The sequence below is a fragment of the Oncorhynchus mykiss genome, chromosome 5 (genome assembly GCF_057628025.1).
Source record: "Oncorhynchus mykiss isolate SJ-2025 chromosome 5, ASM5762802v1, whole genome shotgun sequence".
In the NCBI taxonomy this organism is placed as follows: Eukaryota; Metazoa; Chordata; class Actinopteri; order Salmoniformes; family Salmonidae; genus Oncorhynchus; species Oncorhynchus mykiss.
Window position 1 is genome coordinate 10,005,134 of NC_143026.1, and position 27,597 is coordinate 10,032,730.

The 27,597-nt window shown below is 41.8% G+C and overlaps 2 protein-coding genes and 1 non-coding gene across 4 annotated transcripts in view; all 3 read left to right on the plus strand.

Annotated features, from left to right (window-relative positions):
- Window positions 1-1,820: 1,820 nt before the first annotated feature.
- LOC110522837 (transmembrane protein 217) lies at window positions 1,821-3,632 on the plus strand. Its single transcript, XM_021601309.3, has 2 exons — window positions 1,821-1,963; window positions 2,492-3,632. The coding sequence occupies exon 2, from the start codon at window positions 2,782-2,784 to the stop codon at window positions 3,346-3,348; it is 567 nt and encodes a 188-aa protein (XP_021456984.1). The 5' UTR covers window positions 1,821-1,963; window positions 2,492-2,781; the 3' UTR covers window positions 3,349-3,632.
- Window positions 3,633-5,441: 1,809 nt separating this feature from the next.
- Window positions 5,442-27,597, plus strand: part of chd1 (chromodomain helicase DNA binding protein 1) — a 37,028-nt gene continuing 14,872 nt past the window's right edge. Inside the window, exons 1-19 of one of the 2 annotated variants that reach the window (XM_036976723.2) lie at window positions 5,442-5,809; window positions 7,386-7,520; window positions 13,690-13,873; window positions 14,251-14,358; window positions 14,624-14,676; window positions 14,786-14,932; window positions 15,496-15,770; window positions 16,531-16,756; window positions 16,938-17,038; window positions 17,246-17,424; window positions 18,187-18,311; window positions 18,702-18,918; window positions 19,628-19,717; window positions 20,313-20,503; window positions 21,322-21,510; window positions 23,771-23,933; window positions 25,244-25,396; window positions 25,877-25,948; window positions 26,177-26,326. In XM_036976723.2, coding sequence (XP_036832618.1) covers window positions 7,468-7,520; window positions 13,690-13,873; window positions 14,251-14,358; window positions 14,624-14,676; window positions 14,786-14,932; window positions 15,496-15,770; window positions 16,531-16,756; window positions 16,938-17,038; window positions 17,246-17,424; window positions 18,187-18,311; window positions 18,702-18,918; window positions 19,628-19,717; window positions 20,313-20,503; window positions 21,322-21,510; window positions 23,771-23,933; window positions 25,244-25,396; window positions 25,877-25,948; window positions 26,177-26,326 — 2,676 coding nt within the window. In that variant the 5' untranslated portion in view covers window positions 5,442-5,809; window positions 7,386-7,467. Of the gene's footprint in view, window positions 7,151-7,385; window positions 7,521-13,689; window positions 13,874-14,250; window positions 14,359-14,623; window positions 14,677-14,785; window positions 14,933-15,495; window positions 15,771-16,530; window positions 16,757-16,937; window positions 17,039-17,245; window positions 17,425-18,186; window positions 18,312-18,701; window positions 18,919-19,627; window positions 19,718-20,312; window positions 20,504-21,321; window positions 21,511-23,770; window positions 23,934-25,243; window positions 25,397-25,876; window positions 25,949-26,176; window positions 26,327-27,597 lie in introns of both variants that reach the window. The other variant, XM_090233667.1, reaches the window with a different exon arrangement.
- On the plus strand, window positions 23,099-23,317 carry LOC118964774 (small nucleolar RNA SNORA53). The gene has a single exon (XR_005051967.1). It is a non-coding gene; the product is annotated as a small nucleolar RNA SNORA53 (small nucleolar RNA).

Sequence of the window (27,597 nt, forward strand, 5' to 3'; positions counted from 1 at the left end):
CCTCAGAAATTGAAGCCCAAATAAATGCTTCACAGAGTTCATGTAAAAGACACATCTTATCACCAACTGTTCAGATGAGATTGTGTGAATCAAACCTTCATTGTCGAATTGCTGCAAAGAACCACTACTAAAGGACACCAATAAGAAGAGGAGACTTGCTTGTGCCAAGAAACACGAGCAATGGACATTAGACTGTTGGAAATCTGTCCTTTGGTCTGATGAGTCCAAATTTGAGATTTTTGCTTCTAACTGCCTTTTCTTTGTGAGACGCAGAGTAGGTGAACAGATGATCTCTGCATCTGTGGTTCCCACCCTGAAGCATGGAGGAGATGGTGTGGGAGTGCTTTGCTGGTGACAGTGTTAGTGATTTATTTAGAATTCAAGTCACACTTAACCAGCATGGCTACCACAGCATTCTGCAGTGATACGCCATCCCATCTGGTTTGCGCTTAATGGGACTATCATTTGTTTTTCAACACCTCCAGGCTGTGTAAAGGCTATTTGACCAAGAAGGAGAGTGATGGAGTGCTGCATGAGATGACCTCAACACAATTGAGATTGTTTGGGATGAGTTGGACCACAGAGTGAAGGAAAAGCAGCCAAAAAGTGCTCAGCATATGTGGAAACTCCTTCAAGACTGTTGGAAAAGCATTCCAGGTGAAGCTGGTTGAGAGAATGCCAAGAGTGTGCAAAGAGGTCATCAATGCAAAGGGTGGCTACTTTGAAGAATCTAAAACCTAAAATGTATTTTGGTTACTACATGATTGCACATGTGCTATTTCATAGTTTTGTTTTTACTATGTAGAAAATAGTAAAAAATAAAGAACAACCCTTGAATGAGTAGGTTTGTCCAAACTTTTGACTGGTACTGTATATAAAAACATTATTTGATATAACATTTAATTTGGACTTCTATTTGCCCATAGGAACACATTGAATAACAGATTCATACATGGAAAAACAGTCAAACATTTAATCAAAAGGTAGATATAAGAAAGCTCACGTTACCTTCAGACCAGTCCTGTGACACTGGTATGGGGCTGTAGAGCAAAACGGAGAACACTGTGTCCGTGAGAGTCTCATCTTTCCATAGAGGGGTCATATTAGTTTGAAGGCCAAGATGCCAGTGGTGTAAAGTACCCTAAGTAAAAAATACTTGAAAGTACTACTTGAGTAGTGTTTTGGGGTATCTGTACTTTACTATTTCTATTTTTGACAACTTTGATACTTAAGTATATTTTAGCAATTACATTTACTTTTGATAATTAAGTTTATTTAAAACCAAATACTGTTAGACTTTTACTCAAGTAGTTTTTTACTGGGTGACTTTCACTTTTAATTGAGTCATTTTCTATTAAGGTATCTTTACTTTTACTCAAGTAGGACTATTGGGTACTATTGGGTATTAGGTCCACTGTCGGACGCTACAGAAGTTTTCGTGAGAAGACCGATTTTCGAGACGTATCCTGGTCTGCCAAACACCGTTGTAGCTCTGCTCTCGTTGTGCTCTCAATGGTGGATTGAGACGCATGCAGAAAAATATATTTTACAGACAGATTTTGATGGGGATTTTTTAAATGTATATATTGTATTTATTATGGCTCAAGCGGAGAAAGAGTTGTAATATGTTGTATTAATTTTTAATGTATTAATGTATTTTTGCTCAGCTCATGAGGCTGTGAGGCCAAGACAAAGAATTGTAATATGTTGTATTTATTTATTTTTGCTCAGCTCATGAGACCATGATAAAGAATTGCAATATGTTGTATTTATTTATTTGTCGTGCGCGCGCGGCTTCACTAGGGGGTTTCAACGGTTGCTGGCCTCGCGCTCATCACCTGGACCGCAACGCCAACGGATGAACCTGTTAATTGCTCTACTAACTAGCAATTTTTTAGTGTGAAAAAATAACAAGAAGGTGTGAATACAAAGTGCCCAATTCCAACAAATGTCCCGCCAGCAAGTGAGTCGAGCCACACAGCTAATATTTATGGTTGTGAAAAATATATATATTTTCGCGTCACCTTTGTTAGAAAGCAGTGTATATATATCGACTGATGTAACATTAGAAACGAACTTATTATTAACGTTAAATTAGCTAATGTTACTGTAGTTAACGTTAGCTGGGCCTGGGCTGTTTGTGATTTTTAGTTTTTTTTCTGTTGACGTTGACACATTCATCACATATTTTTATACAGTTGGATAAAATATTGGTCTCTATGTGTTATCAGATAGCAAGATAACATTACAGACCGTTTTCAATTTAATAACAGACAGGCCTTTCTTAAACACAGTCATCCTCATGACAGCTGATTTCTCTCCCAGCAGTTTTCAATTACAGTTTTATCCTGTAGCTACAGTAGCTACTGTTACCTGTCCTATGTTTGGTGTCAGTGTGAGATCAGTTTTATTGCAATAATAATCTATTATCATACCAGTCTCCAATATTTTGTTTTCAAACATAATGCAGTCTTCTGATTCTTCCCTTCAGGTGCTGTTGTGGATTTCCCTCTCTTCCAGGAGTGAACAGATTGTTCTGCATAGTCTCAGCCGTCCACTGTGAATATTAAGCGAGAAGAGTTCTGACCTCTTTCAGTGAGACATTGTGATGGAATGATAACAAATCTGACTGACTCTTCGCCGCTGTGTTTTTAAATATTTATTTTCCAATTCTGCCTCTCAACCACTACAACTCCTTTACCCTTTCACCATCTGTCTCCTTGTTTTCATCTATTCTCTCCATCTCACTCTCCTCTGTCCCATTGGACTGTGATTGTCACCATGAAGCTACTTCTGTCTTCAGGCCTGTGTGGCATGACCCCTTACCAGGGCTCCATAGTAGGAGGACTCTATTTTTTGATGGTGGGCGTCATGCAAATGGTCTTTGAGTTTGGCCATCTGCGCACAGCCAAGGAAAGCACAAACAACACCACAGGCTCCCAGCTTCTGCCCCAGGTGTGCTTTGGTTACTACTACTCTCTGCTTATCCTGGGTGGCATCACCCTACTGCTGACCCTGTGCATGCTCGGAGCAGTTTGGGCCCACCAGCATGTGGGCATCCTGGGCTTTGCAGTCTGGCTGACGCTGTACGACGTGATTCTGTTGGTGGTCACTTGCCTGCTCCAGAGGCAGATGCAGGCACTGGGCTTGGAGCTGAGTGTACTGGAGTGGTACGGAGTGATATGCAGGGTCATGGGAGACCCCTTCTGGCTGGCCCTCGTAATCACACACGGTTTGGAAGTGCAGATTGAGAGGCATCGGCTTGGGACACGACAACGCAAAGGCGGGATTCCAAAGGAGGGGACGCAGCTCAAACTGAAATTTAAGGCCTTTGACAGTAGTGTTTGAAATGGAGACCCTAATAGACACCGGTATGTGAACATGACCAACTGACTTGTTACAGTGCTTCCAGATGCTGGTTTATATTTCAGTCTTAATTAACGTCATTTATTATTTTTGTTTCTCACAGGTCTCTTCAGATACGAAAATAAAAACGTTTTTTGGATTTTTACTTACACGCAGAAAGTATAATATGAGTATTTTTAATGTTGTTTTTTTTTGTTTTACTTTGATGTTCTCTGTGTTACGTATGTATCCTCCAAATCTAAAATTATACAGTTTTTTCATTGCAATAATGCGTCTGTTCAGTCATTAATGTTTACTGTCTACTTTTTGTTTTGATTACATAATGATTACACAGTAATAAGAATTTGTAGCTTCTTCTAGCGTAAAATAATAATTGAACATATGGCTGGCTACCACTGGTCAAGTGAATATATGTTTATGGTATTTTATCACCCAAATGTGTTAAAGGTACTGTGTTCAGAAACCTAAGTAGACAGTTTTGGAAATTCAACAACATCTCTGCATACTTCCCTTTGAAAAGAGAACTGCTTTATTCATAAAAGCATTAGCTTCATGTTGATGTATTTGCATTACCAAAATGTAGCATTAAAACTCAACTTAATGTCTTGGAGGCCATTGTAGCACTGTGCTGCTTTGTGTGTGGGGCTTAACTCCCTGGTTCAATCAACCTACATCTGTGTACACTTCAAATATGGAAACTCTAGTCAATGCCAAAGTTCAGTGAATGTATTAGCAATTCCCCAAAAGTACCAGACCTACCTGTTACTCCATATTGATGACTAGAACATGAAAGTAATTCAAAACTAAATGGACTTTCTAAAGATTCCCCCAGAGGGCAATACACAAAAGCCGCTACAGACATCCAACTAAAGGGGAGCTGAGGGAGCACTAAGAAATCTAGGTCATGTCACGTGACCTGTTGTCTGAATAACAATAGTGGATGGAGGCCCCAAGATAATATGCCCCACAGTTGTGCTGATCATCTTTGTTCGTTAATTTTCCTCTATCGTTTTAGTTACCGCCAGACCTAAATTAGGTTTGACAGCCATTGGGCCTAGCCTTTTAGTCCTTTAGGTCCGTATAGAAGCACACCAGTTGTATTACCACTAGTGATGGGAGGGGGGTTCAATACAGTTACATATCGTGATATTATTTTTGACGATATATCGTAATCGCTTTGACAATATCCCAAGACTCATTTTGCACTAGTTGGTACCTAGACCAAAACTCCAGTATTTTTCCTTCATAGCTTGTTCTCCATCTTCTTTTTAAATAGGGAGTCAATTTGTTTTCAGCACTTTTATTTCCATGACTGATCAAAACTTGTTTTATCATGGCACTCTTTTGTCCCTCTGCAGCTGACATGGTGAGCAATATGTTTGGACCATGGAATCGCAATAAAATCACTGTATTGAATCGCAATACATATAGAATCGTGAGAATCACAAAACATATCGTATCTGCACCGAAGTATCGTGATAATATCGTAACGTGAGGTCCCTGGCAACCCCCCCCCCCCCCCCCCTAATAACCACCACAGTTGAATTTTTACCACCTATCTCATGTTACTCTGCTAGATATCCCTGACCATAACCTGTTGAAATCGGCACTCATTTAAATTCCATAACCATTCAATATATAGAAATTTTTACTTTGTGCTGACAAATTGTTAGTTTGCATTTGTCATTTTTATTGAGATTCAGGAGGCTTGATTTACCAAATAATATATTTATCCTCTGGCAGAGGGAGTTCTAGAAACAGTTACATCATCTACATAAAACATGTGGTGATGAGGACCATTATAAGAGATGTAGAGGGTAATTTTAAGTATTTGTCCAAATAGATAAATTGGGATTCAATTATTTGAAGCAGGTTAATGATTGGTCGAAGCAAGCATTGCAGTGAAGGGTGTCAAAATAACCAGCACTCAACCAAATGCTATTTAATTCTCACGTGGACTACTAGCTACCTATTTTATAATTACAACTATATTTCACATAATAGGTCGACGACTACCATCACCTTTCGTCTGTTGTAGTTTGCAGTTGTAAGAGACTGCAAAAAACATCTTCGTTACGTCACTACCCGGGGTTTCCACACTCAACATCGCTAATGTTACAGAGTGAACTCGACGGCGTCATGGCGGAGACCGGCTGTAGTAGGACCCGCAGCTGAAATGTTATCTACAATCGCTGTCAATTAAATCATATATTGTTTCGAATTCAAAACGGAAAATTAAAAGTGAAACATATTTTTACACTTCTGGAGGAAGAAATCAAGAAACTTGGCTCGAATTCTAGTAAGATCCGTTGGGGCTGCTCACCCCGGCCCGGGAGCTAGCTAGCTGTCTTTAGCTGCTAGTTCGCTAGCCAAAGAAAATAAGAAAAAAGGACCACTGAAGTCGGACGGCAGAATCAGACTGGCAGTTCGCCGTAGCTTCAAGGTAGCCTAAAATACTAAACAAACCCCGATTGATTTTTTTTTGCGTTTATATGGTGTTATTGCTTAGTTTAGTTAAATAACTCCATAGTAAGCAAGGAGCCTGTCACCTAGCTATATTTTTTTGGGAAGTAAGCGACCTGATAAACACTCTTGTTAGCTATTAGCAACGAGGGAGCTAGCTTAGGAGTGCGGGAAAAGGGTGATTATAAAACGTGATGAGTATGTGAATGTGTTTGAGGTCATGGGAATTTGCATATATTGATTAGAGCACTGTTAGAAACAATGGTACAATCACAATTGGCTACAAGTTTTATGTAGTAAACCTACCTAACACTTTCCCCATGACCTGGTTTGTTAGATTAGCTAACTTGTCAGCTAAGCTACAGTACCTAGCTAGTTTGTTTGCTAAAATGTGACTGTTAAGCTAGCTAGTAAGCTAACTAGGTCATTCAGATGTCCACATATGAAAAAATAAAGGATAACTGGGTAAATAATTGCCACAAGTGGAAAATATTTTGTTAAACGTCCATAACTTACTATTGTTAGCTAAATATTGTTTCACGTGGCTTAAGGTTAGTTGCTTTTTCCTCTTTCAAGGCCAGTGTGCTAGCTAGTTAATGGTCTTGAGTTCAGTTTACTGTTTAGCTAGAACATCAGCTAGCAACTAGCTAGGTTAGCAAACAACTTTTCAGAGCTAGAGGAAAAAATGTGGATTTAAATGTAGTACGCTTATAGACGGATTGCTATATATTAGTTTATAGCTGGGCAGTTAGCATCAGTGTAATTCCGCCAAAAGCTAGCAGCTGAAATGATGCGTTTAATGCTAAACATCTCAGAAATAAATCTGTCTTCTGCACACAGCCAGAGCTTGGTTTGCCATTGCTAGTTTTCTGGCTTGCTGCGCAACTCTGTTTTGTCGATGTATGCGAGAGAAGAATACTGTAGGCGTGGTACTATCTTGCTTCGGGCCTCCTGCGAAAGAGATCTGGAGTGCGGCGCATTGTCCAGGACAGTGCGCGAAACTCACATGCTGTGCAGGCCTCACAACAGGCCTGTGCGGTCGGAAAAGCGCTGGCTTGGTAACTTACCGCTATCGTTTGCATTCAGACGTAATGTGACAGGGATGAAAACAAACCAGCAGGCTTTGTGTGTTAGCTAATTTGCTCTATAGTTCAATGTAGCTAGCTACTAACTAGCTAACGTCATATAAGGCTAAACAAGTTTAGAATAGCTAGATGGCTATAAACAACACACCGGGTTTATAGAATACTGTTTTCTTGTAGCTATCTTACATGGGAAGCAGTGCAGGGCAAACACTAGGAAGCAGTCAAACCATAATCAGGTAACGTTTATATTAATATAAGGATAAAACAATGAATGTGTTTGTTTAGCAAATTACTTGTTTCTCAGTTTGTACAAGGTTATGAATCTAGAACAGTCACGGTTGTGAACCTAAAACACATGCAGCTATTAAAAGTTAGACTATTGACAAAATGCCTATCTCGTTTAAATACACTGAATGTACATAATTCAAAATTGTATTTTATTTTTTATTTTTGTGGCTTTTGATTTTACAGGTGAACTGCATCCAACACGTAAACCAGGGCAGCTTGGATTATAACATTTTCTCAGAAGCTCATATATCTGGGACTCTAAGAGATGGCTGGAAGAAGTGAAGATGAGGGTGTGAGCAACAGCAGTGGAGAGTCAAGGTAATGTGTCTCCATCTGTTTGGGGAATATGACAGTGATGTGACCACCAACTGGTCCAGGGTGTATTCATTAGTGCAAACCATAGCTAAACAATTTGCAATGGAAACAAAAGTTTCTTATTGGACACGTTCAGGTAGATCCGAGTCCCAGTCCCATTTCAGCCCGCTTGCTTCTGTTTGGTTCCTATAGAATAGAGAACATCCCTTGTTTGATCTTCATTGAGGACAAACTTTTACATTGGAGCTTGCTAATTGATGATTATGTGTTTACGCTTTTATTATATATATATATATATAACACAACAGTTACAGTTCAAATAAGGAAATCAAGAAATTAGGTTCCATTCTATAGATTTCGCATGACTGGGCACGGGCGCAGCCATGGGTGGGCCTGGGAGGGCATAGGATCTTTTATTTCAGCTCACGAAACATGGGAGCAACACTACATGTTGCGTTTTATATTTTTGTTCTGTATATATACTGGATGCAAAGGTGTGTGTGTGTGTGGACTAGCCGATATGTTGATGACAAGTTAGCGACAAAACAATCACTCTACTGGATGCTCCAAGTGAATAAGCAAGTTGTTTCGTATCCTTGTTGAAATGAACATAAAATGAGACCACTATGTGCTTATAGATAATACCTGGAAGTTGGCAAACCATAGTTGTGTTTGTCATTTTTAATGCTGGCACTATATTACATTTGAAATTTAACCATTGTTTGACCAGGCAAGTCAATTAAGAACAATTTCTTATTTATAATGAGGGCAAATGCCTCCTGTGGGGAGGGGGCTGGGTTAAAAACAATGCAAGACAAATCGGATAACACAGATAAGACATTGGCAAAAGCACAAATACAACAGCAAACAGTTTGTGTGTGTGACGTAAAACAACATGCTTCCTTATGACATAGCTTTTGAGTCGTCATGCTTTTCTTGTTTCACATCGTCAGTGTCAATCCATTGGCTACCACTGTCTTCTAATGAATGTTTTTCTGTTTTGTTGTGATATCTCACACCCTGATGTTTGATGAGTTTTACTGCACAACGCAGTCACTAAAGCCAAAGTAATGAAGAAATATTTGATAGGATTTATATATACTACTGAACAAAAATAAACGCAACATGTAAAGTGTTGGTCCCATTTTTCATGAGCTGAAAAAAAAGGTCCCAGAAATGTTCCATACGCTCAGAAATATTATTTCTCTCAAATGTTGTGCACAAATTAGTTTACATCCCTGTTAGTGAGAATTTCTCCTTTGCCAAGATTATCCATCCACCTGACAGGCGTGGCATATCAAGAAGCTATTTAAACAGCTTGATCATTACACAGGTGCTCCTTGTGCTGGGGACGAGGCCATTCTAAAATGAGCAGTTTTGCCACAACACAATGCTGCAGATGTCTCAAGTTTTGAGGGAGCGTGCAATTGGCATGGTGACTGCAAGAATGTCCACCAGAGCTGTTGCCAGATAATTTTAACGTTAATTTCTCTACCATAAGCCGCTTCCAATGTTTTAGAGAATTTGGCAGTACGTCCAACCGACCTCACAACCGCACACCATGTGTATGGTGTCGTATGGGCAAGCGGTTTGCTGATGTCAATGTTGTGAACAGTGCCCTATGATGGGGATCTGGTATGGCATAAGCTTTGAACACAATTGCATTTTATTGATGTCAATTTGAATGCACTAATATACCGTGACGAGATCCTGAGGCCCATTGTCGTGCCGTTCATCTGATGCAGTCACCTCATGTTTCAGCATGATAATGCACAGCCCAATGTCGCAAGGATCTGTACAGAATTCCTGGAAGCTGAAAATGTCCCGGTTCTTCCATGGTCTTCATACTCACCAGACATGGGATGCTCTGGATCAACGTGTATGACCGCGTCTTCCAGTTTCCGCCAATATCCACGGCATTTAATCATGGCAAGGTGACTGGGAATATGGCAGAATACAAACAGTGTAGTTATTCCCTCCGCAAGGCAATCAAACAGGCAAAGTGTAGTCGCAATTCAACGGATCAGACACGAGACATATGTGGCAGGGTCAACAGATAATCACGGACTACAAAAGGAAAACCAGCCATGACGCGGACACCGTCTTGCTTCCGGACAAGCTAAACACCTTCGCCCGCTTTGAGGATAACACAGTGCCACCGACGCGGCCTGGTATCAAGGACTGTGGCCTCTCCTCCTCCGTGGCCAACGTGAGTAAGACATTTTAAGCACGTTAACCCTCGCAAGGCTGCCGGCCAAGACGGCATCCCAAGCTGCATCCTTAGCATGCACAGACTAGCTGGCTGGTGTGTTTACGGACATATTCAATCTCACCCTATCCCAGTCAGCTGTCCCTACATGCTTCAAGATGGCCACCATTGTTCCTTTACCCAAGAAAGCAAAGGGAACTGGACTAAATGACTATCGCCCTGTAGCACTCACTTCTGTCGTCATGAAGTGCTTTGAGAGACTACTCAAGGATCATATATCACCTCTACCCTTGTCTGTCACCCTAGACCCACTTCAATTTGCTTGCTGCGCCAATAGGTCCACGGACAATGCAATCACCATCACACTGCCCTATCCCATCTGGAGAAGAGGAATACCTGTGTAAGAATGCTGTTCATTGACTATAGCTCAGCATTCAACTCTGAGCTCAACATTAAGTTCGAGGCCCTGGGTCTGAACCCCGCCCTGTGAAACTTGGTCCTGAACTTCCTGACAGCCGCCCCTAGGTGCTGAAGGTAGGAAACAACACCTCCACTTCGCTGATCCTCAACATGTGGGTCCAACAAGGGTGTGTGCTCAGCCCCCTCTACTCCCGGTTCACCCATGACTGTGTGACCAAGAACGCCACCAACTCAATCATCAAGTTTGCAGACGACACAACAGTAGTAGGCTTGATTACCAACAATGACAAGACAGCCTACATTGAGGAGGTAAGGGCTCTTGGAGTGGTGCCAGGAAAATAACCTCTCACTCAACATCGTCAAAACAAAGGAGATGATTGTGGACTTCAGGAAACAGCAGAGGGAACACCCCACTATCCACATCGACGGGACCGCAGTGGAGAAGGTGGAAAGTTTTAAGTTCCTCGGCATACACATCACTGACAAACTGAAATAGTCCACCCACACAGACAGTGTGGTGAAGGCGCAATAGTGCCTGTTCAACCTCAGGAGGCTGAATAAATGTGTCTTGGCACCTAAAACCCTCACAAACTTTTAAAGGTGCACAATTGAGAGCATCCTGTCGGGCTATATCACTGACTGGTACGACAACTGCACCGCCTGCAACCGCAGGGCTTTCCAGAGGGTGGTGTGGTCTGTCCAACGCATCACCAGGGGCATACTACCTGTCCTCCAGGACACCTACAGGACCCGATGTTACAGGAAGGCCAAAAATATCATCAAGGACATCAATCACCTGAGCCACTACCTGTTCACCCTGCTATCATCCAGAAGGCATGCTCAGTACAGGTGCATCAAAGCTGGGACTGAGGGACTGAAAAACAGCTTCTATCTCAAGGCCATCAGACTGCTATAGCGGTCGACTGATTTAATTGTTATGGCCGATTTCAAGTTTTCATAACAATCGGTAATTGCCATTTTTGGAGGCCGATTACATTGCAATCCACAAGGAGACCGTGTGCAGGCTGATCACCTGTTACACGAGTGCAGCAAGGAGCCAAGGTAAGTTGCTAGCTAGCATTAAACTTATCTCATAAAAAAACAATCAATCTTAACATAATCACTAGTTAACTACACTTGGTTGATATTACTAGGTGAACTAGCTTGTCCTGCGTTGCATATAATCATTGCGGTGCCTGTTAATTTATCATCGAATCACAGCCTACTTCGCCAAACAGGTGATGATTTAACAAAAGCTAATTCGGGGGAAAAAAGCACAATTGTTGCACCAATGTACCTAACCATGAACATCAATGCCTTTCTTTAAATCAACACACAAGTGTGTATATATGTTTTAACGTGTATATTTAGTTAAAATAAATGCATGTTAGCAGGCAATATTAACTAAGGAAATTGTGTTGCTTCTCTTGCGTTCAGTGCAAGCAGAGTCAGGGTATATGCTGCAGTTTGGGCTGCCTAGCTTGTGAACTGTGTGAAGATAATTTCTTCCTAACAAAGACCATAATTAAGTTGCCAGAATTTTACATAATTATGACATAACTTTGAAGGTTGTGCAATGTAACAGCAATATTTAGACTTAGGGTTGCCGCCCATTCAGTAAAATATGGAATGGTTCCATATTTCCCTGAAAGAATAAACGTGTTGTTTTCGAAATGATCGTTTCCGGATTTGACCATATTAATGAACTAAGGCTTGTATTTCTGTGTGTTTATTATATTATAATTAAGTCTATGATTTGATAGAGCAGTCTGACTGAGCGGAGGTAGACAGCAGCAGGCCCGTAAACATTCATTCAAACAGCACTTTCCTGCGTTTGCCAGCAGCACTTCGCAATGCTTGAAGCACAGATCTGTTTATGACTTCAAGCCTATCGACTCCTGAGATTTGGCTGACAATACTATAGAGTCTATAAGAACATCCAATAGTCAAAGGTATATTAAATAGTCCTATGATAACTACAACCTAAAACTTCATAACTGGGAATATTGAAGACTCATGTTTAAAAGGAACTACCAGCTTTTATATGTTCTCATGTTCTGAGCAAGGAACTTAAACGGTAGCTTTTTTTACATGGCACATATTGCACTTTTACTTTCTTCTCCAACACTGTGTGTTTGCATTATTTAAATATTACATATTTTATATATATAGTCCTCCAATAATTGGTGTTGAAAAATCATAATCGGTTGACCCCTAGACTGTTAATTAGCCATCGCTAGCACATTAGAGGATGTTGCCTGTGTACATTGTCTTGAAATCACTGGCCACTTTAATAATGGAACACTAGCCACTTTAATAATGTTTACATATCTTGCTTTACTCATCTCTTATGTATATACTGTTTTCTATACTATTCTACTGTATCTTAGTCTGCCACTCTGACATTGCTCATCCATATATATATTTATATATATTATTAATTACATTCCTTTACTTAGATTTGTGTGTATTGGGTATATGTTGTGAAATTGTTAGTCTATTTTTTTAAAAATTGAACCTTAAATTAACTTGGCAAGTCAGTTAAGAACAAATTCTTATTTACAATGACGGCCTGCCCTGGCCAAACCCGGACAACACTGGGCCAAAAGGTTGGATAATACTGCACTGTCGGAGTTATAAACACGCATTTCACTACACCCGCAATAACATCTGCTGAACACGTGTATGTGACCAATAAAATTGGATTTGACTTCAGACGGTCATTGAAGAGGAGTGGGGCAACATTCCACAGGTCACAATCAACAGCCTGATCAACTCTATGTGAAGATGTGTCGCGCTTCATGGGGCAAATGGTGGTCAAATGTAAAAACATTTTTTTTTTTACATATCTGACCAACAGATGCATATCTGTATTCCCAGTCATGTGAAATCCATAGATTAATGCCAAATTAATTTATTTCAATTGACTGATTTTCTTATTTGAACTGTAACTCAGTGAAATCCTTGAAATTGTTGCATTTATATTTTTGTTCAGCACAGTATTGTTTTTGTTTACCAAAATATGGCATATTGGTTTATTTACATGTTCATGTAGATAGTACAGATATGTTGTGCATCACCATTAACATGTTATTTAGCTTGTACCTAAGTCCTTACCAGCGGCCTCCATACTCAAGTTTAGCCGTGTTGTTTGAAGAGCTGGAGCACCACATATGCTTTCTGTTGTTGTTTTGAGGCAGAGTGAGATATGCACATTCGCACGCAGGAGGGAATGTGTGCTCACAACTGACTCATCTAAAATGAAACCTTTTTAGACATGGCTCTAGGATTTCCTAAGAGTTCTGTGTGTTTAGTTATCAGTGCTCGACTTGGGCAGGAACACACCTAGATTTTTCTACTGCTTAAGTACGGGCACCTCTTAGAAGGCACACATAAAAAAAAAACATTGCAGAGTTCTGGCACCTAAATGTAAATGGTACCGGCATCCAAAATGACTACAGAGTCCAGACACCTATTTCAGTCCACTTCAAATATAGGTTATTGTGTTGATCTTAGTCTAAGAAATAATTTGTTTGCTTGCAGCAACTCGGACGATGAGTCCGGGTCGGGCTCTGGATCGGGCTCCAGCTCCAGTTCCAGTTCCAGTAGCAGCTCAGGAAGCGGCTCAGGAAGCGGCTCAGACTCCGGCAGCCAGTCCGATTCCGACTCTGGGAAATCCAAGGAGAAGAACGAACCAGAAAACAAAGCCAAGATCGACGGAGCCGAGGTAGGAACACCGACATTCAGCTAAAACTACGTGAAATGTAATTTTGAGATTGATTCACTGTTGTTAGCACACCATGATCTTGTCAGGTTGAAGTGAAAGAGTAGAGGTTGGATAGTTCAAACAATATAAGAGATCTAATCAAAAGATAATGAGTTCTGGGGCTGTATGTGTCAAGCATCTCAGAGTAAAAGAGCTGATTCAGTATCAAGTCTCTCCTTACCATGTCACATTATTCATTGCAATCTAAAAGGCTGCATTGAACCTAAATCAGACCATTGATACATACGACCCTGGTCAACAGCCCCATTTTGTACAACTGTGTTGTCCACGGGGGAACTGTACTTGACTTGTAGCTGACGCTCCTATCTTTATCTCAGTTCTGGAAGTCCAACCCCAGTATCCTAGCAGTTCAAAGGTCAGCTATGCTCAGGAAACAGCAACTCCAGCAGCAGCAACAACAACAGAGCTCTTCAAACAGTGGATCGGTGGGTGGCGTTATTAATCATTCTAATTCCAGCGTTATTCAAAGTGTGTTCTAAGGCTCAAATTCAGTGAAGACGGGAGATTTTTAATCTTTAAAATTTGAATAACATTTCACTCAGATTTATAGCCTGGTGTTTGGTGGTAGTTAGTTCTGTCATTCGTTGATTTGGTGATATATGTTATAACTTACAACATTACACCCAGGTAGGCTAGAAAATGTTATTTGGAACTTCTTTTCTAATCTGTTTTCCATTTGATGTTTTTTAGGATTCGTCGAGCAGTGAGGATTCGGATGACGACTCGAGTGGAAAGAGAAGAAAGTGAGTTGTACTCCCTGACACCGTTCAGCAGTGATATCAAACACACTTACTGTGGGCTATACTGTGGGCTATTCTGTGGGCTATACTGTTGGTATAATGCTCCCTCTAGATCGGGTTCAGGATCGTCCTCCGGGTCTGGATCGGGTTCTGGAAGTGGTTCCGGTTCTGACTCGTCAGCACAGGAACAGGAGCACAGTGAAGAGTCGGATGATTACGAGCCCAGTCACAAAGTCAAAAGCAGGAAGCTTCCAACCAAGTAAGTTTTTTTCCTCCCTCGAAAGCTGTTGTATGCCAACAGATTACTATTTATCTCATCGAGACTCCTCATTTTTGCCCTTTCACTGTGGAAATAGTTCATTTTCAAAGTTTATACCTATTAGGTCCATTGATCCCATAGATCAGTTTGATTTTAGCCCCAGTATCAGCATGGTAACAGTTTCTGGATCCAAACCAATCCTTTTAGAATGGATGCTCAGCCACCACAATTCATCAATTGACGGTCAATGCACTCTGGCTATAAATATGTGCTGTATTGTTGAGGCAGCTAGCACGTAAGCAGTTCACTGCACCTTTTACACCTGCTGTAATCTGTGTATGTGATAAATATAATTTGATTTGAAGATCAAATTACCTTTAAGGGTCAAGGAGAGGAAACACCCTTTCAGTCATTGACTAGAACTCTCACAGAATGACATTTCTGCTCATATGTTGGGTCCATATGTTGCAGCACCACTGCCTGGTACTTTGCAACTCTCCTGTTCTCAAAGCAGTTGTCCAGAACTCACCGTAACGTGTCTGGTCTGCTCTCTCTCCCTTCAGGGCCAACGCCAGAAACGGCAAGAAGAGCAATGTGCAGAGGAAAAAACCCTCTGCGGGCTCATCCTCGGACGACGACTACGACGGCAAGAAGTCGTCGTCGAACCAGGGGCCCAGGCGCCAGGCCACGCAGAACGTCAGCTACAAGGAGGACGAGGAGCAGAAGACTGACTCTGACGACCTGGTGGAGGTGTGCGGGGAGGATGTGCCTCCGCCGGACGAGGATGAGTTTGAGACCCTGGAGCGCGTGATGGAGACGCGGATAGGGAGGAGAGGAGGTAAAGGGGGAAAAACCAGAAGAGTCAGTGTACCCATTCAACTAAGTTGATAGTTGCCATGACGCCCTGGTAGCAACCTAGACTGGGGTCTTGTATGTTTTTACATATTTAGTTAATTAGTGTTCTTTTCATTGTTTTGTATCTTTTTTTATTGGGTTTTTGTTGCATGTATCTGCCGTTTTTGAGCCACGGATTTGCAGATTGACTAACCGGTCAACTCTTTGTCTTGGCTGGCTAGGTAGAACATGTTTTTGTTTAGAAAATGCATCTGAACAGAGTACCTCAGAGTACCTGAATACCTGCTTTTTTAATTTCACCTGGCTGCTTGTAGCGTGAGAGGAACGGGAGAAAGTGGTGAGGCAGAGTGCTCGTAGTGAGGTTGACCGGCTACTACTCTAAGCTTTGTGTGGTGAGCTTTCTGGCGCCCAGAGCTGCTGAGGCATCTCTCAAGTGGGTGCATCAGAGTAGAAGAGAAGTCCAGTGACTATAAGACTCAGGCTGGTACCCAGACTTGCCCTGTGCCAGATCATCCGAGTAATTTACTATCCTCTGACCTGCTCCCTACGCTGACACCATGAACTAACCCTCTCCACCTGCAGAGGATGCAGCTTTCAAAGACATGGTCTCTTTTAGTTGACCTGACCTGGCATTATATATTGCTTGCTTGTTTGTTAGTTAGTTAGTTTTTCGGTTTGAGATTTTTAATAAATTAGTATTATTTCCATACTAAACACCGGTTGTTATTTTTTTCCCCCCACAGCGACTGGAGGCACCACCACAGTGTACGCAGTGGAGGCGGACGGAGACCCCAACGCCAACTTCAACCCCAACAAGGAGGCGGGCGAGCAGCAGTACCTGTTCAAGTGGAAAGGCTGGTCCCATATCCACAACACCTGGGAGACGGAGGAGACGCTGAAGCTGCAGAACGTCAAGGGCATGAAGAAACTAGACAACTTCAAGAAGAAGGAATCGGACAAGAAGAAATGGTAAGATAATTAATCCGTGAGGGGAAATTGGTTTGTCAATCAGTCAAAAAGATAAACTATCAATAATTAAAAATATATTACAAAACAGATGTGTACATTTCAATTGTAATGTGGCCTTGGATATTGGTTGGAAGAGGTGTTTTTGAGTTCTGGGTTTTTTCACTATGTTTTCCTTCTCCAGGATAAAATGTTCTTCACCAGAGGATGTGGAATACTTCAACTGTCAACAGGAACTCATGGACGACTTACACTCACAATATCAGCTGGTGGAGAGGATCATTGGTGAGATGTCCTAACTGCCGAGGCGTTCCTTCCATTGTTTATGGTTTGGGGCTGGGACATAGGATTGAGATGTATAGGGCAGGCTACACTACTTTATGCAGAGTCAGTCTTGTGGTAGTTCTATAAATAACATTCTTAAAGTATTGCCTAAACATTTTTTGTTTTGATCTGGAATTGTAACGTGTATTCTGTTTTAATGTCACCCAGGGCATTCAAATCAGAAGTCAGCGGCCGGTTTTCCGGACTACCTGTGCAAGTGGCAGGGCCTGTCGTACTCCGAGTGCAGCTGGGAGGACGGAGCCCTCATCTCCAGAAAGTACCAGAAGAGCATAGATGACTATATGCGCAGAAACCAGTCCAAGACCATTCCCTCCAGAGACTGCAAGGTAAAGAGTAGGGTGATATTGCCCCTAGACCAGGTATAGGCGACTAGATTCAGTCGGAGCGGATGTTGTTCGGGGGCTGGAACATAAACTATAATAATTTCTACACTGCAAATTGACCACAACTAAGCCCCAAAATAGATTGTACTTCGAAGAAAACAATTTCATACACAGCCGATAATCATATATATATATATTATATATATATATATTATATATATATATATTATATATATTATATATATTATATATATATATTATTTATATATATATATATATATATATATATATATATATATATATATATATATATATATATATATATATATATATATATATATATATATATATATATATATATATATATATATATATATATATATATATATATATATATATATATTGATCTGTTCTTGAGTACAATTTCCTTTTAGCCTAATTCCTGGTTGTTTGTCTTTTATTTAACGTAACCCATTTCCTCCACTTAAAGCCCCTCGTGGTCTGTCCTTTCGTAACACATTGGATTGGAGAGGGGAAGTCTTTTTCTGTTTCCTCTCCATTCCCTTTAAAAACTGAGGACCTGGCAAGGACCCAGTTGTAGAGACTTGGGATCGTTTTAGGAACCGGGCCGTAGTTTGAGTAGTTGACTTAGAGCGGTCATCCCTTTTTTTTGGAATGACAGAGAACTGGCGGACTCCGTTGCAATGACTTGTTTTAATTTTGAACTTCAAACTCACTCACGCTCTCTCCTGTCTCCCCCGTCAGGTGTTGAAACAGAGGCCGAGATTTATTCCCATGAAGAAACAGCCGTCCTATATCGGTGGAGAAGGACTGCAGCTCCGAGACTACCAGTTAGACAGCTTGAACTGGATGGCTCACTCATGGTGCAAGTACGTCATAGTCTTCTTGAGCTTCCGTTGTTGTTGTCACCATGGTTGTTGTATTCCAATTTTTTGCAGAATAATTTGTAAAAAAAAATATTTATTTTTTTGGCTCAACTCAGCATTTGGGTGTTCCGTAATTCATATTAAATATCACTGTTCGAAGCCCAGGCATCCTGAATTTGATTTCGATTTAACTTTTCACCATCTGAAACCAGACAATAAAATCACTTAGATTAACTTTACTGAAGATAAAAAATACCTTAAAAAAAATAAAATAAGGACCGATACATTTTTTTGTATAATTCTTAAATAAAAAATAACAAAAATATTATATATAGTTTGCATAATCCTGTCGGTGCTCCTAACACTTTTCTCACCATCCTCTTCTCTTCCCAGGGGGAACAGTTGCATCCTGGCAGATGAGATGGGCCTGGGAAAAACCATCCAGACCATCTCCTTCCTCAACTACCAGTTCCATGAACACCAGCTGTACGGACCATTCCTGCTGGTGGTGCCCCTGTCCACGCTCGTCTCCTGGCAGAGAGAGATCCAACTGTGGGCCCCGCTCATGAACGTGGTGGTCTACCTGGGTGACATTAGCAGCCGGGGCATGGTAGGCTACAGCCGTAGTGATGGATATGATGGATGACATGGTAGTTATGGGTATGATGGATGGAATGGTAGTTATGGATACGATGGATGACATGGTAGTTATGGATATGATGGGGGGGGCGGGGGACGGACGAGGGAATGAACATCTACCTCCCAAGCATAACATATTGATTTGGCCTTCTCAGATAAACCTATTTTTTGCCTCTGATTTGCATTGGAGTTTGTGTTATTGAGAATAGCATACGTTTCTAACAATATGATGGATGACATGATAGGCCACATCCTCAGTGATGGATATGATGGGGGTATACAATAATATTCCCCATTTAGATTATTTATGATTCAGAACAGATGAGAGGGTTTTTCAAACTGCTGATATTGCATAGGGTCTCTTGAGTGGTGCAGCGGTCTAAGACCACTTTAATTAATTAATTAAACCGTATCACAACCAGCCGTGATTGGGGTCCCATAGGGCGGCACACAATTGGCCCAGCGTTGTCCGGTTTAGGGTTTGGCCGGGGTGGGCCGTCATTGTAAATAAGAAGTTATTAACTGACTTGATTAGTAAAATAAAGGCTAAATAATAGGGGTTTCTGGTACTTGATATTTGAGGAGTGTTTTACTATGAAGTATACTATTTAAAGATTGAGACACCTTTTCTTGAGTTGAGGCGGCATTTAATTATGAATTCTTCCTTTGTTACTTTTTAGATCAGAACACATGAATGGATGCACGTTCAGAACAAGAGACTCAAGTTTAACATCCTGCTAACAACATATGAAATTCTCCTAAAAGATAAGGTAAGATCACGTTTCTTAGATCTTTGTGAGTTGAAAGATTTTTCAAGAGCAAAAAAAGTCATTAATCAATTAATTATTTACACAATAATACCTGAGCTAAACTGCACACAGATGACAAAACTTGTATCCATGAGTTCATCTGACTCTGGGTCATTTTATTAAGGGCCTCATCTGACTCTGGGTCAGTAGCTAAAGGGCCTCATCGTCAGTAGATCAAGTGCTTCTTTGCCAAAATCATGAAGTATCCCTTTTATTAATTTATTTGTATTTTTTTAACCTTTATTTAACTAGGCAAGTCAATTAAGAACAAATTCTTATTTTCAATGACGGCCTAGGAACAGTGGGTTAACTGCCTGTTCAAGGTCCGAACGACAGATTTGTACCTTGTCAGATCGGGGATTTGAACTTGCAACTAGTCCAACGCTCTAACCACTAGGCTACCCTGCCGCCCCGTAGTCATTTAGCTTTTGCCCAAGTGATTTACTTGTCAACATTAACATGGAAGACCCAACCCTGGTGTGGCCATCACCATGTGCTAACCCAGTGAGCCATTGGCACCACATTGTATAACTGCCACTTTGTGTCCACTATGCAGGGATTCCTGGGGAATGTGCCATGGGCCTTCATCGGCGTGGATGAGGCCCACCGGCTGAAGAACGACGACTCGCTCCTTTATAAGACCATGATGGACTTCAAGTCCAACCACCGGCTGCTCATCACCGGCACGCCGCTGCAGAACTCACTCAAAGAGCTCTGGTCCCTGCTGCACTTCATCATGCCCGAAAAGTAGGTCACCTAGCCGGTGTGTATGTGGCGGGGGGGGGGGGGGGGGGTGTTGACTGTCCTATTTTGATTTAATTGTGTGTGTGTGTGTGTGAGAAGACTAGCTGTCCTATATGAGTTAACGGCTGCATATCTGATGGTGCTCTTTTAGTAGAGTTAGATCAAAGCTGAATGTCTCTGAAAATATATCACACTGATCACAGTATTCTACATAACAGAACCGTGTATATAATAGCATAGAATAACGTTACTGGAAAACGACAACAACACAGCATTTTTATTTCATGTGGCCAAAACTCAACTGCAAACTGCACTTAGCAAGCAACACTGTAGGCTCATTCCAAGCAACACTGTAGGCTCATTCCAAGCAACACTGTAGGCTCATTCCAAGCAACACTGTAGGCTCATTCCAAGCAACACTGTAGGCTCCTTCCAAGCAACACTGTAGGCTCCTTCCAAGCAACACTGTAGGCTCCTTCCAAGCAACACTGTCCAGCGCCCCTGGAGCAATTGGGATTAAGTGCCTTGCACTTACGGTCACATCGACAGATTTGGCACCTTTTGGGCTCTGTGATTCGAACCAGTGACCTTTCGGTTACTGGCCCAACCCTCTGTGTAAAGACTAACTGTCCTATATAAGTTAATTGTGTGTATCAGAGAACTGTGTCCTCTATAATATTATGGGGTGACTTGGAATCAAGGTACCAAGCTGGTTGAAATATGTTCTGTTTCATTGTCCTTGTTCTGGAGCTTTTGGTCCTCTTGAGTATTGCTGATGTCTGGCCTTCTGCCCATGTTTGTGTGTATGTCTGTGTTTTCAGGTTCCACTCGTGGGAGATATTTGAGGAGGAACATGGGAAGGGTAGGGACTCTGGCTACACCAGTCTACACAAGGAGCTGGAGCCCTTCCTGCTGCGTAGAGTCAAGAAGGATGTGGAGAAGTCTCTTCCTGCTAAAGTGGAGCAGATCCTCAGAGTGGAGATGAGCGCCATTCAGAAACAGTACTACAAGTAAGAGCAGACGAATACTACTCATTCAGAAACAGTACTACAAGTAAGAGCAGACGAATACTACTCATTCAGAAACAGTACTACAAGTAAGAGCAGACGAATACTACTCATTCAGAAACAGTACTAGAACTAAGGACAGATAAATACTACTCATTCAGAAACCGTACTATAAGTCAGAACAGATACTACTAGGGTTGGGCACAGTTAAGCAAATATCTGAATATATTCGTTAACTTGAGTGGGTAAAATTGAGAATCAAAATGTAGGCCTATTTTAACAAAAAAAAAGCTGTAAATTTAAATTACTACTTATTCAGAAACGGTACTACAAGTAAGAACATATGGATATTAGAGTTTGTAAATTGAACAAAATTCCAAATTGGGCAAATATATATTTTTTGCGATTACGCTATACCATTCTTGGGAGGGATGCTAGAGCTGGGCGATGTGGACCAAAATACATACTGTGACTAATGGAACTATTTTGTTCGATAACAACATACATTTTACTTTACACTAGACCATATTTTTTTCTTCTGTGTAAAATAACATAATTTAGATGGTAGACTGATTTTTTTTTAAAACTATTTTATCCAACATATACAGGAAGCATGATTTGATATTTTTTTAAGTGCAACTTGTCAAAATGGGGATCCAGAATGATCCGATTTTATTTGTCTCTTGAGAGAATTTCCAGACATCTTTGTGCACATTGTCCTACAGGCTATATTATTCACCACATGAGGAAGTGGGAACTCAAAACACTTAGCTGGATTGCTAACTCTAAATGTGATATTGTTGCTAGATAGCCATGTAGGCTTATTGATTAATTTATTAGTAAATGTAGGCTAATGTCCTACACTAGGGCTAGGTTACTTGATGTAGGCCTGTTCACTGCAAATGGAGCGCTGCGCTCCCTGGCCACACCTACTCCGGTTGTAAAGTTGTCACAAACTCAATATTTAAAGGTGAGAAACAAGCTGTGACTCTCCCCTCTGTAACTACAACAGTAGCGTCTTTGAAAACGGTATTTTTCCCCGCAATTTTTGGGAATGGTCGTACTCTTCTGATTTGCTTCTCTCCTTCCTCCGTGCGCACAGTGGAAGTCGGTAGCCGATAGCGAAACGGGGGGACAGGCGGACACTTTCATAGCCTGTACATCATGTTGATTCCTGCTATTACTGTTGACCAAATAATGGTTCTAGAACAGTCTACAGGAACGTTGTGTAGAAAAACCACAAAGTTATCGACATAAAGCAAAATGCTTGGGTAAGAGGAAGGAGACGTCGTCGTCTGTAAGTTTTGGTTTATCGTTCCACTAGATAGTACTCATTCTGAACAGAACTACAAGTAACGTCATAACTCAACTCTCTGCATCATTGCCCTCTGCCATATCCTGCAATGCAAATTACCAGAAGCATGAAACCAATAGAAACTACCATGGGAGCAGACTAGGTCGATGTTTATGCACATCAAGGACATCTCCAGTAATTCAGTTCCACAGCTTAGACCCAGTTGGCCTCATTTAACACAATATATTGATCAATTACATCAAAGGAATCTCTCTGGTATAACATTTTAGGAAGATTTGAACACTTAGATCCACCTCTGGAGGGTGTGCCTGTACTGGTGGTGTTGTCTCCGAGTGCTGCAGCTTCAGCCCAGAGGCTCTCAGCAGCTTTCTGGCTGTGCAGTCGGAGGTGTTTTAGTCATTGGTGTTGTAGAGCAGTCTACCTGCCTCCCCAGCCCTCCTTCTGTACTGGCAACTCTGTTGTCAACCAGTGCAGCTTGGCTGGGGGGTGGACAACACACCCCCTTGTAGTTCCACTGGGACTTTGGGGGCTTCATAAGGAGTGTGCAATGTTCTAAAAGATATCAAAGATGTACTTCACCTTTTATATTAAAAAAACAGTCAGTCACCTCACCTCAATATACTTGTAAACAGTTATATGGCTCCATAACATAGAGGGGCTGTTTCCCGGACAGAAATGAAGCCTTATCTTGGACTAATTTGCACTTTTAAACTGGACAGAGGAAAATTGAACTTCCCAAACCTAGTATAAACTAGTCTAGGTATTTAAGTGCGGGTATAAACTAAACCTAGGATGTAGGTGTAACTTCAGGTTTCCTGTTTCCTGCTCCTTTTCCAAACGAGTTAATCCAGAAATGAATACAAATTGTATTAAATACATTACAAATGGTAGTAATCACGCTGTATTGGGGTATTTTTTTAACTACTAAGCCTGTGTTGGGTCAAACAGGTGGATTTTGACGAGGAACTACAAGGCCCTGAGTAAAGGTACCAAAGGTAGCACGTCTGGCTTCCTTAACATCATGATGGAGCTGAAGAAGTGCTGCAATCACTGCTATCTCATCAAGCCCCCGGAGGACAGCGAGTTCTACAACAAACAGGAGGCCTTACAGGTGAGTGGGGGTGGAAGTAAATGTACATGCAAACTAACTTTTTTACTCACTCAATTGTCAAACCTTGGCATTAAGGCATTCTGGGGGGGGCGGGAGCACGTCCACTGACTTGAAGCCTAAATTGAGTTTTAAACGTGGGAAAGTAGCTGCATTTCAGTCTTGGGTTTTGAAAAATTATATTTTGCTAGCATATTCATTACTTAACAACTGCTGGACATTCCATTAACACTACGTCACGTTTTCCTAACAACACTAGCAACGCAGGGAGCAGGCCAGCCCTGCAAGTGTGTGTGTGTGTGAGGGGGGGGGGGGGGGGGTTGCCTAGCAGCACGTGCCTCTGAGGGAGTTGACATCTGCATTATGCGATTTGAAAATATATATTTTAATAATCTGTTCAGGCTGAACAGCTAGCACGACAGCTAAAATGGCTTTGAAAAAATATGATTTCAGCTAATAGGGACAAAAATCTAACAAAATATCTACATTCACTAATCATAAACTATTTTCATATTATAGAAATGTAGGCACATTTGTGGACTACTTTTTACATTGCCTTAAATAGTGAGAACTGTAAACATCAACCCTAAAAAAAATGCTGAATGTGTGTGTTTCAGCCACAAGCCACTCATCCGCGTTAGTTGACATGTTTTGGCTGTTACACTGGTGCTACTCTTGGTTACACCACTCTTTCATAAGTTTGCTCACGGAATGTGGTGAAGTTAGAGGCCTATGTTTAGTTACTGTTGGCCTCTTTAATAAGAAGGTGATGCTGGGTTTTGTCCAATATCCATATATCAGGATATTTATTATTAACATTGAATTCTTTCCAGAGTTCGCATGGACGCACACTAATCTCTCCCCCTGCCCCCCTCACCCTTTCCCCCTGCCCCCCTCGCCCTTTCCCCCTGCCCCCCTCGCCCTTTCCCCCTGCCCCCCTCGCCCTTTCCCCCTGCCCCCCTCGCCCTTTCCCCCTGCCCCCTCGCCCTTTCCCCCTGCCCCCCTCGCCCTTTCCCCCTGCCCCCCTCGCCCTTTCCCCCTGCCCCCCTCGCCCTTTCCCCCTGCCCCCCTCGCCCTTTCCCCCTGCCCCCCTCGCCCTTTCCCCCTGCCCCCCTCGCCCTTTCCCCCTGCCCCCCTCGCCCTTTTCCCCTGCCCCCCTCGCCCTCTCCCCCTGCCCCCCTCGCCCTCTCCCCCTGCCCCCCTCGCCCTCTCCCCCTGCCCCCCTCGCCAATTGCTCCCCTGCCACTCACCCTTTCCCCCTGGCACTCGCCCCCTGCCCCTCGCCCTTTCCCCCTGCCCCTCTCCCCCTGCAGCACCTAATCCGGAGCAGTGGGAAGCTGGTGCTGCTGGACAAGCTGCTGCTGCGTCTGCGGGAGCGTGGCCACCGTGTGCTCATCTTCTCCCAAATGGTCCGGATGCTGGACATCCTGGCCGAGTACCTGAAGAGCCGCCAGTTCCTCTTCCAGGTCAGCAGCTCTCTGGCGCCTTATGTACAGATCTAGGATCAGCTTCTCATCTCCTAATCCTAAACTTAACCCATTAGCGAGAGAAATTGTAAACTGACGCAAGATCAGTGTTTAAGGGCGACTTCACCACATTCGTCTTCCTATCCCCTTCCCATATACTGGTGTATCGTAGATCTCCAAGAAGAAGTTTGGGCTTTAAGGAATTTGTAGGTTGAATACTCCCTAAAGAAGTCTGTTCAACATTTAAATTTTTTTAGCAAATCTTGTATTGGCTTAAGGCACAATGGCTTACTAAAAATGGTAAATAAGGTGCTTTCCTAGTCAGGATTCAGCTCAGTGGTTATCTAAGCAAAGTACCTAGAAGGTCCTAAAGTTACTATACTTAAACCCCAAAAGATAAGCAAAATACAAAAACATTTAAACGTTGAAGAACATTGAGAGTTTGCTGGGACGAGGACTAAATGTGTCTTATCTTTGTAGAGATTGGACGGCTCCATCAAGGGAGAGATGAGGAAACAGGCGCTGGATCATTTCAACGCTGAGGGCTCTGAGGTAAGTGTGGAATGAATGCTCCATAATATCTACTACTACGCTAACAGCCAGGGTTGGGGACAAATCAGATTACTTCCTGAATCGACTGAGTTGAAAACCCCAACCTTGCTAATTTTACTCAATAGTTTTACTCAATAATTCACTGATGGGGCGAATATATAATTGGAAATCTACTGTAATGAACCATCTTACACCACACGTTATTACATCTCACTTCCTCCCATCCAGGATTTCTGCTTCTTGTTGTCAACGCGGGCGGGCGGTCTGGGCATCAACCTGGCGTCGGCCGACACGGTGGTCATCTTTGACTCTGACTGGAACCCACAGAATGACCTGCAGGCCCAGGCCAGAGCCCACAGGATTGGCCAGAAGAGACAGGTATGCAACCAATTACTTTGTGAAGTTGACTTGCGGTCAAGTTCAACGTCAAGTTTTTGTTACCCAATGACAAAGCGGTTAAGAAACCAAAATAGAGTTGATTAATACAGGTTTTTAGAGCTATGTGCTATTGGTCATTGGTCTCTCTTACCATCTATCTGTATAGTGATGTGTAGTGTAGAGGTCTGTATGGAGGGCTGTTTGTATTAGAGGTCGACCGATTATGATTTTAACACAGATTCCGATTTATTGGAGGACCAAAAAAAACTGATACCGATTTATTGGAGGACCAAAAAAAGCTGATACCGATTTAAATTGGCTGATAAAAAAATAAAAAAGATGTATGTGTGTAATAATGACAATTACACCAATACTGAATGAACACTTATTTTAACTTAAACTAAATTGATTTTATTAATGTATTATAATAAGTTCCTTGCTCAGAACATATGAAAGCTGGTGGTTCAATTTTCCCAGTTCTTCAATATTCCCACTTAAGAAGTTTTAGGTTGTAGTTATAGGAATTATAGGACTATTTCTCTCTATACCGTTTGTATTTCATATACCTTTGGATGTTCTTATAGGCATTATAGTATTGCCAGCCTAATCTCGGGAGTTGATGGGCTTGAAGTCATGAACAGCTCTGTGCTTCAAGCATTGCGAAGAGCTGCTGGCAAACGCAGGAAAGTGCTGTTTGAATGAATGCTTTACGAGTCTGCTGCTGTCTACCACAGCTCAGTCAGACTGCTCTATCAAATTATAGACTTAATTATAATATAATAAACACACAGAAACACGAGCCGTGTCATTAATATGGTCAAATCCGGAAACGATCATCTCGAAAACAAAACATTTATTATTTCAGTGAAATACGGAACCGTTCCATATTTTATCTAACGGGTGGCATCCCTACGTCGTAAGTATTGCTGTTACATTGCACAACCTTCAATGTTATGTCATAATTATGTCAAATTCTTTCAAATTAATTACGGTCCTCACACAGTTCGCAACGAGCCAGGCGGCCCAAACTGCTGCATATACCCTGACACTGCTTGCACTGAACGCAAGAGAAGTGACACAATTTCCCTAGTTAATATTGCCTGCTAACATGCATTTATTTTAACTAAATATGCAGGTTTAAAAAATGTACTTGTGTATTGATTTAAAGAAAGGCATTGATGTTTATTGTTAGGTACATTGGTGCACCGATTGTGCTTTTTTTCCCCCTCTAATGCTCCTTTGTTAATTCATCACCCGTTTGGCGAAGTAGG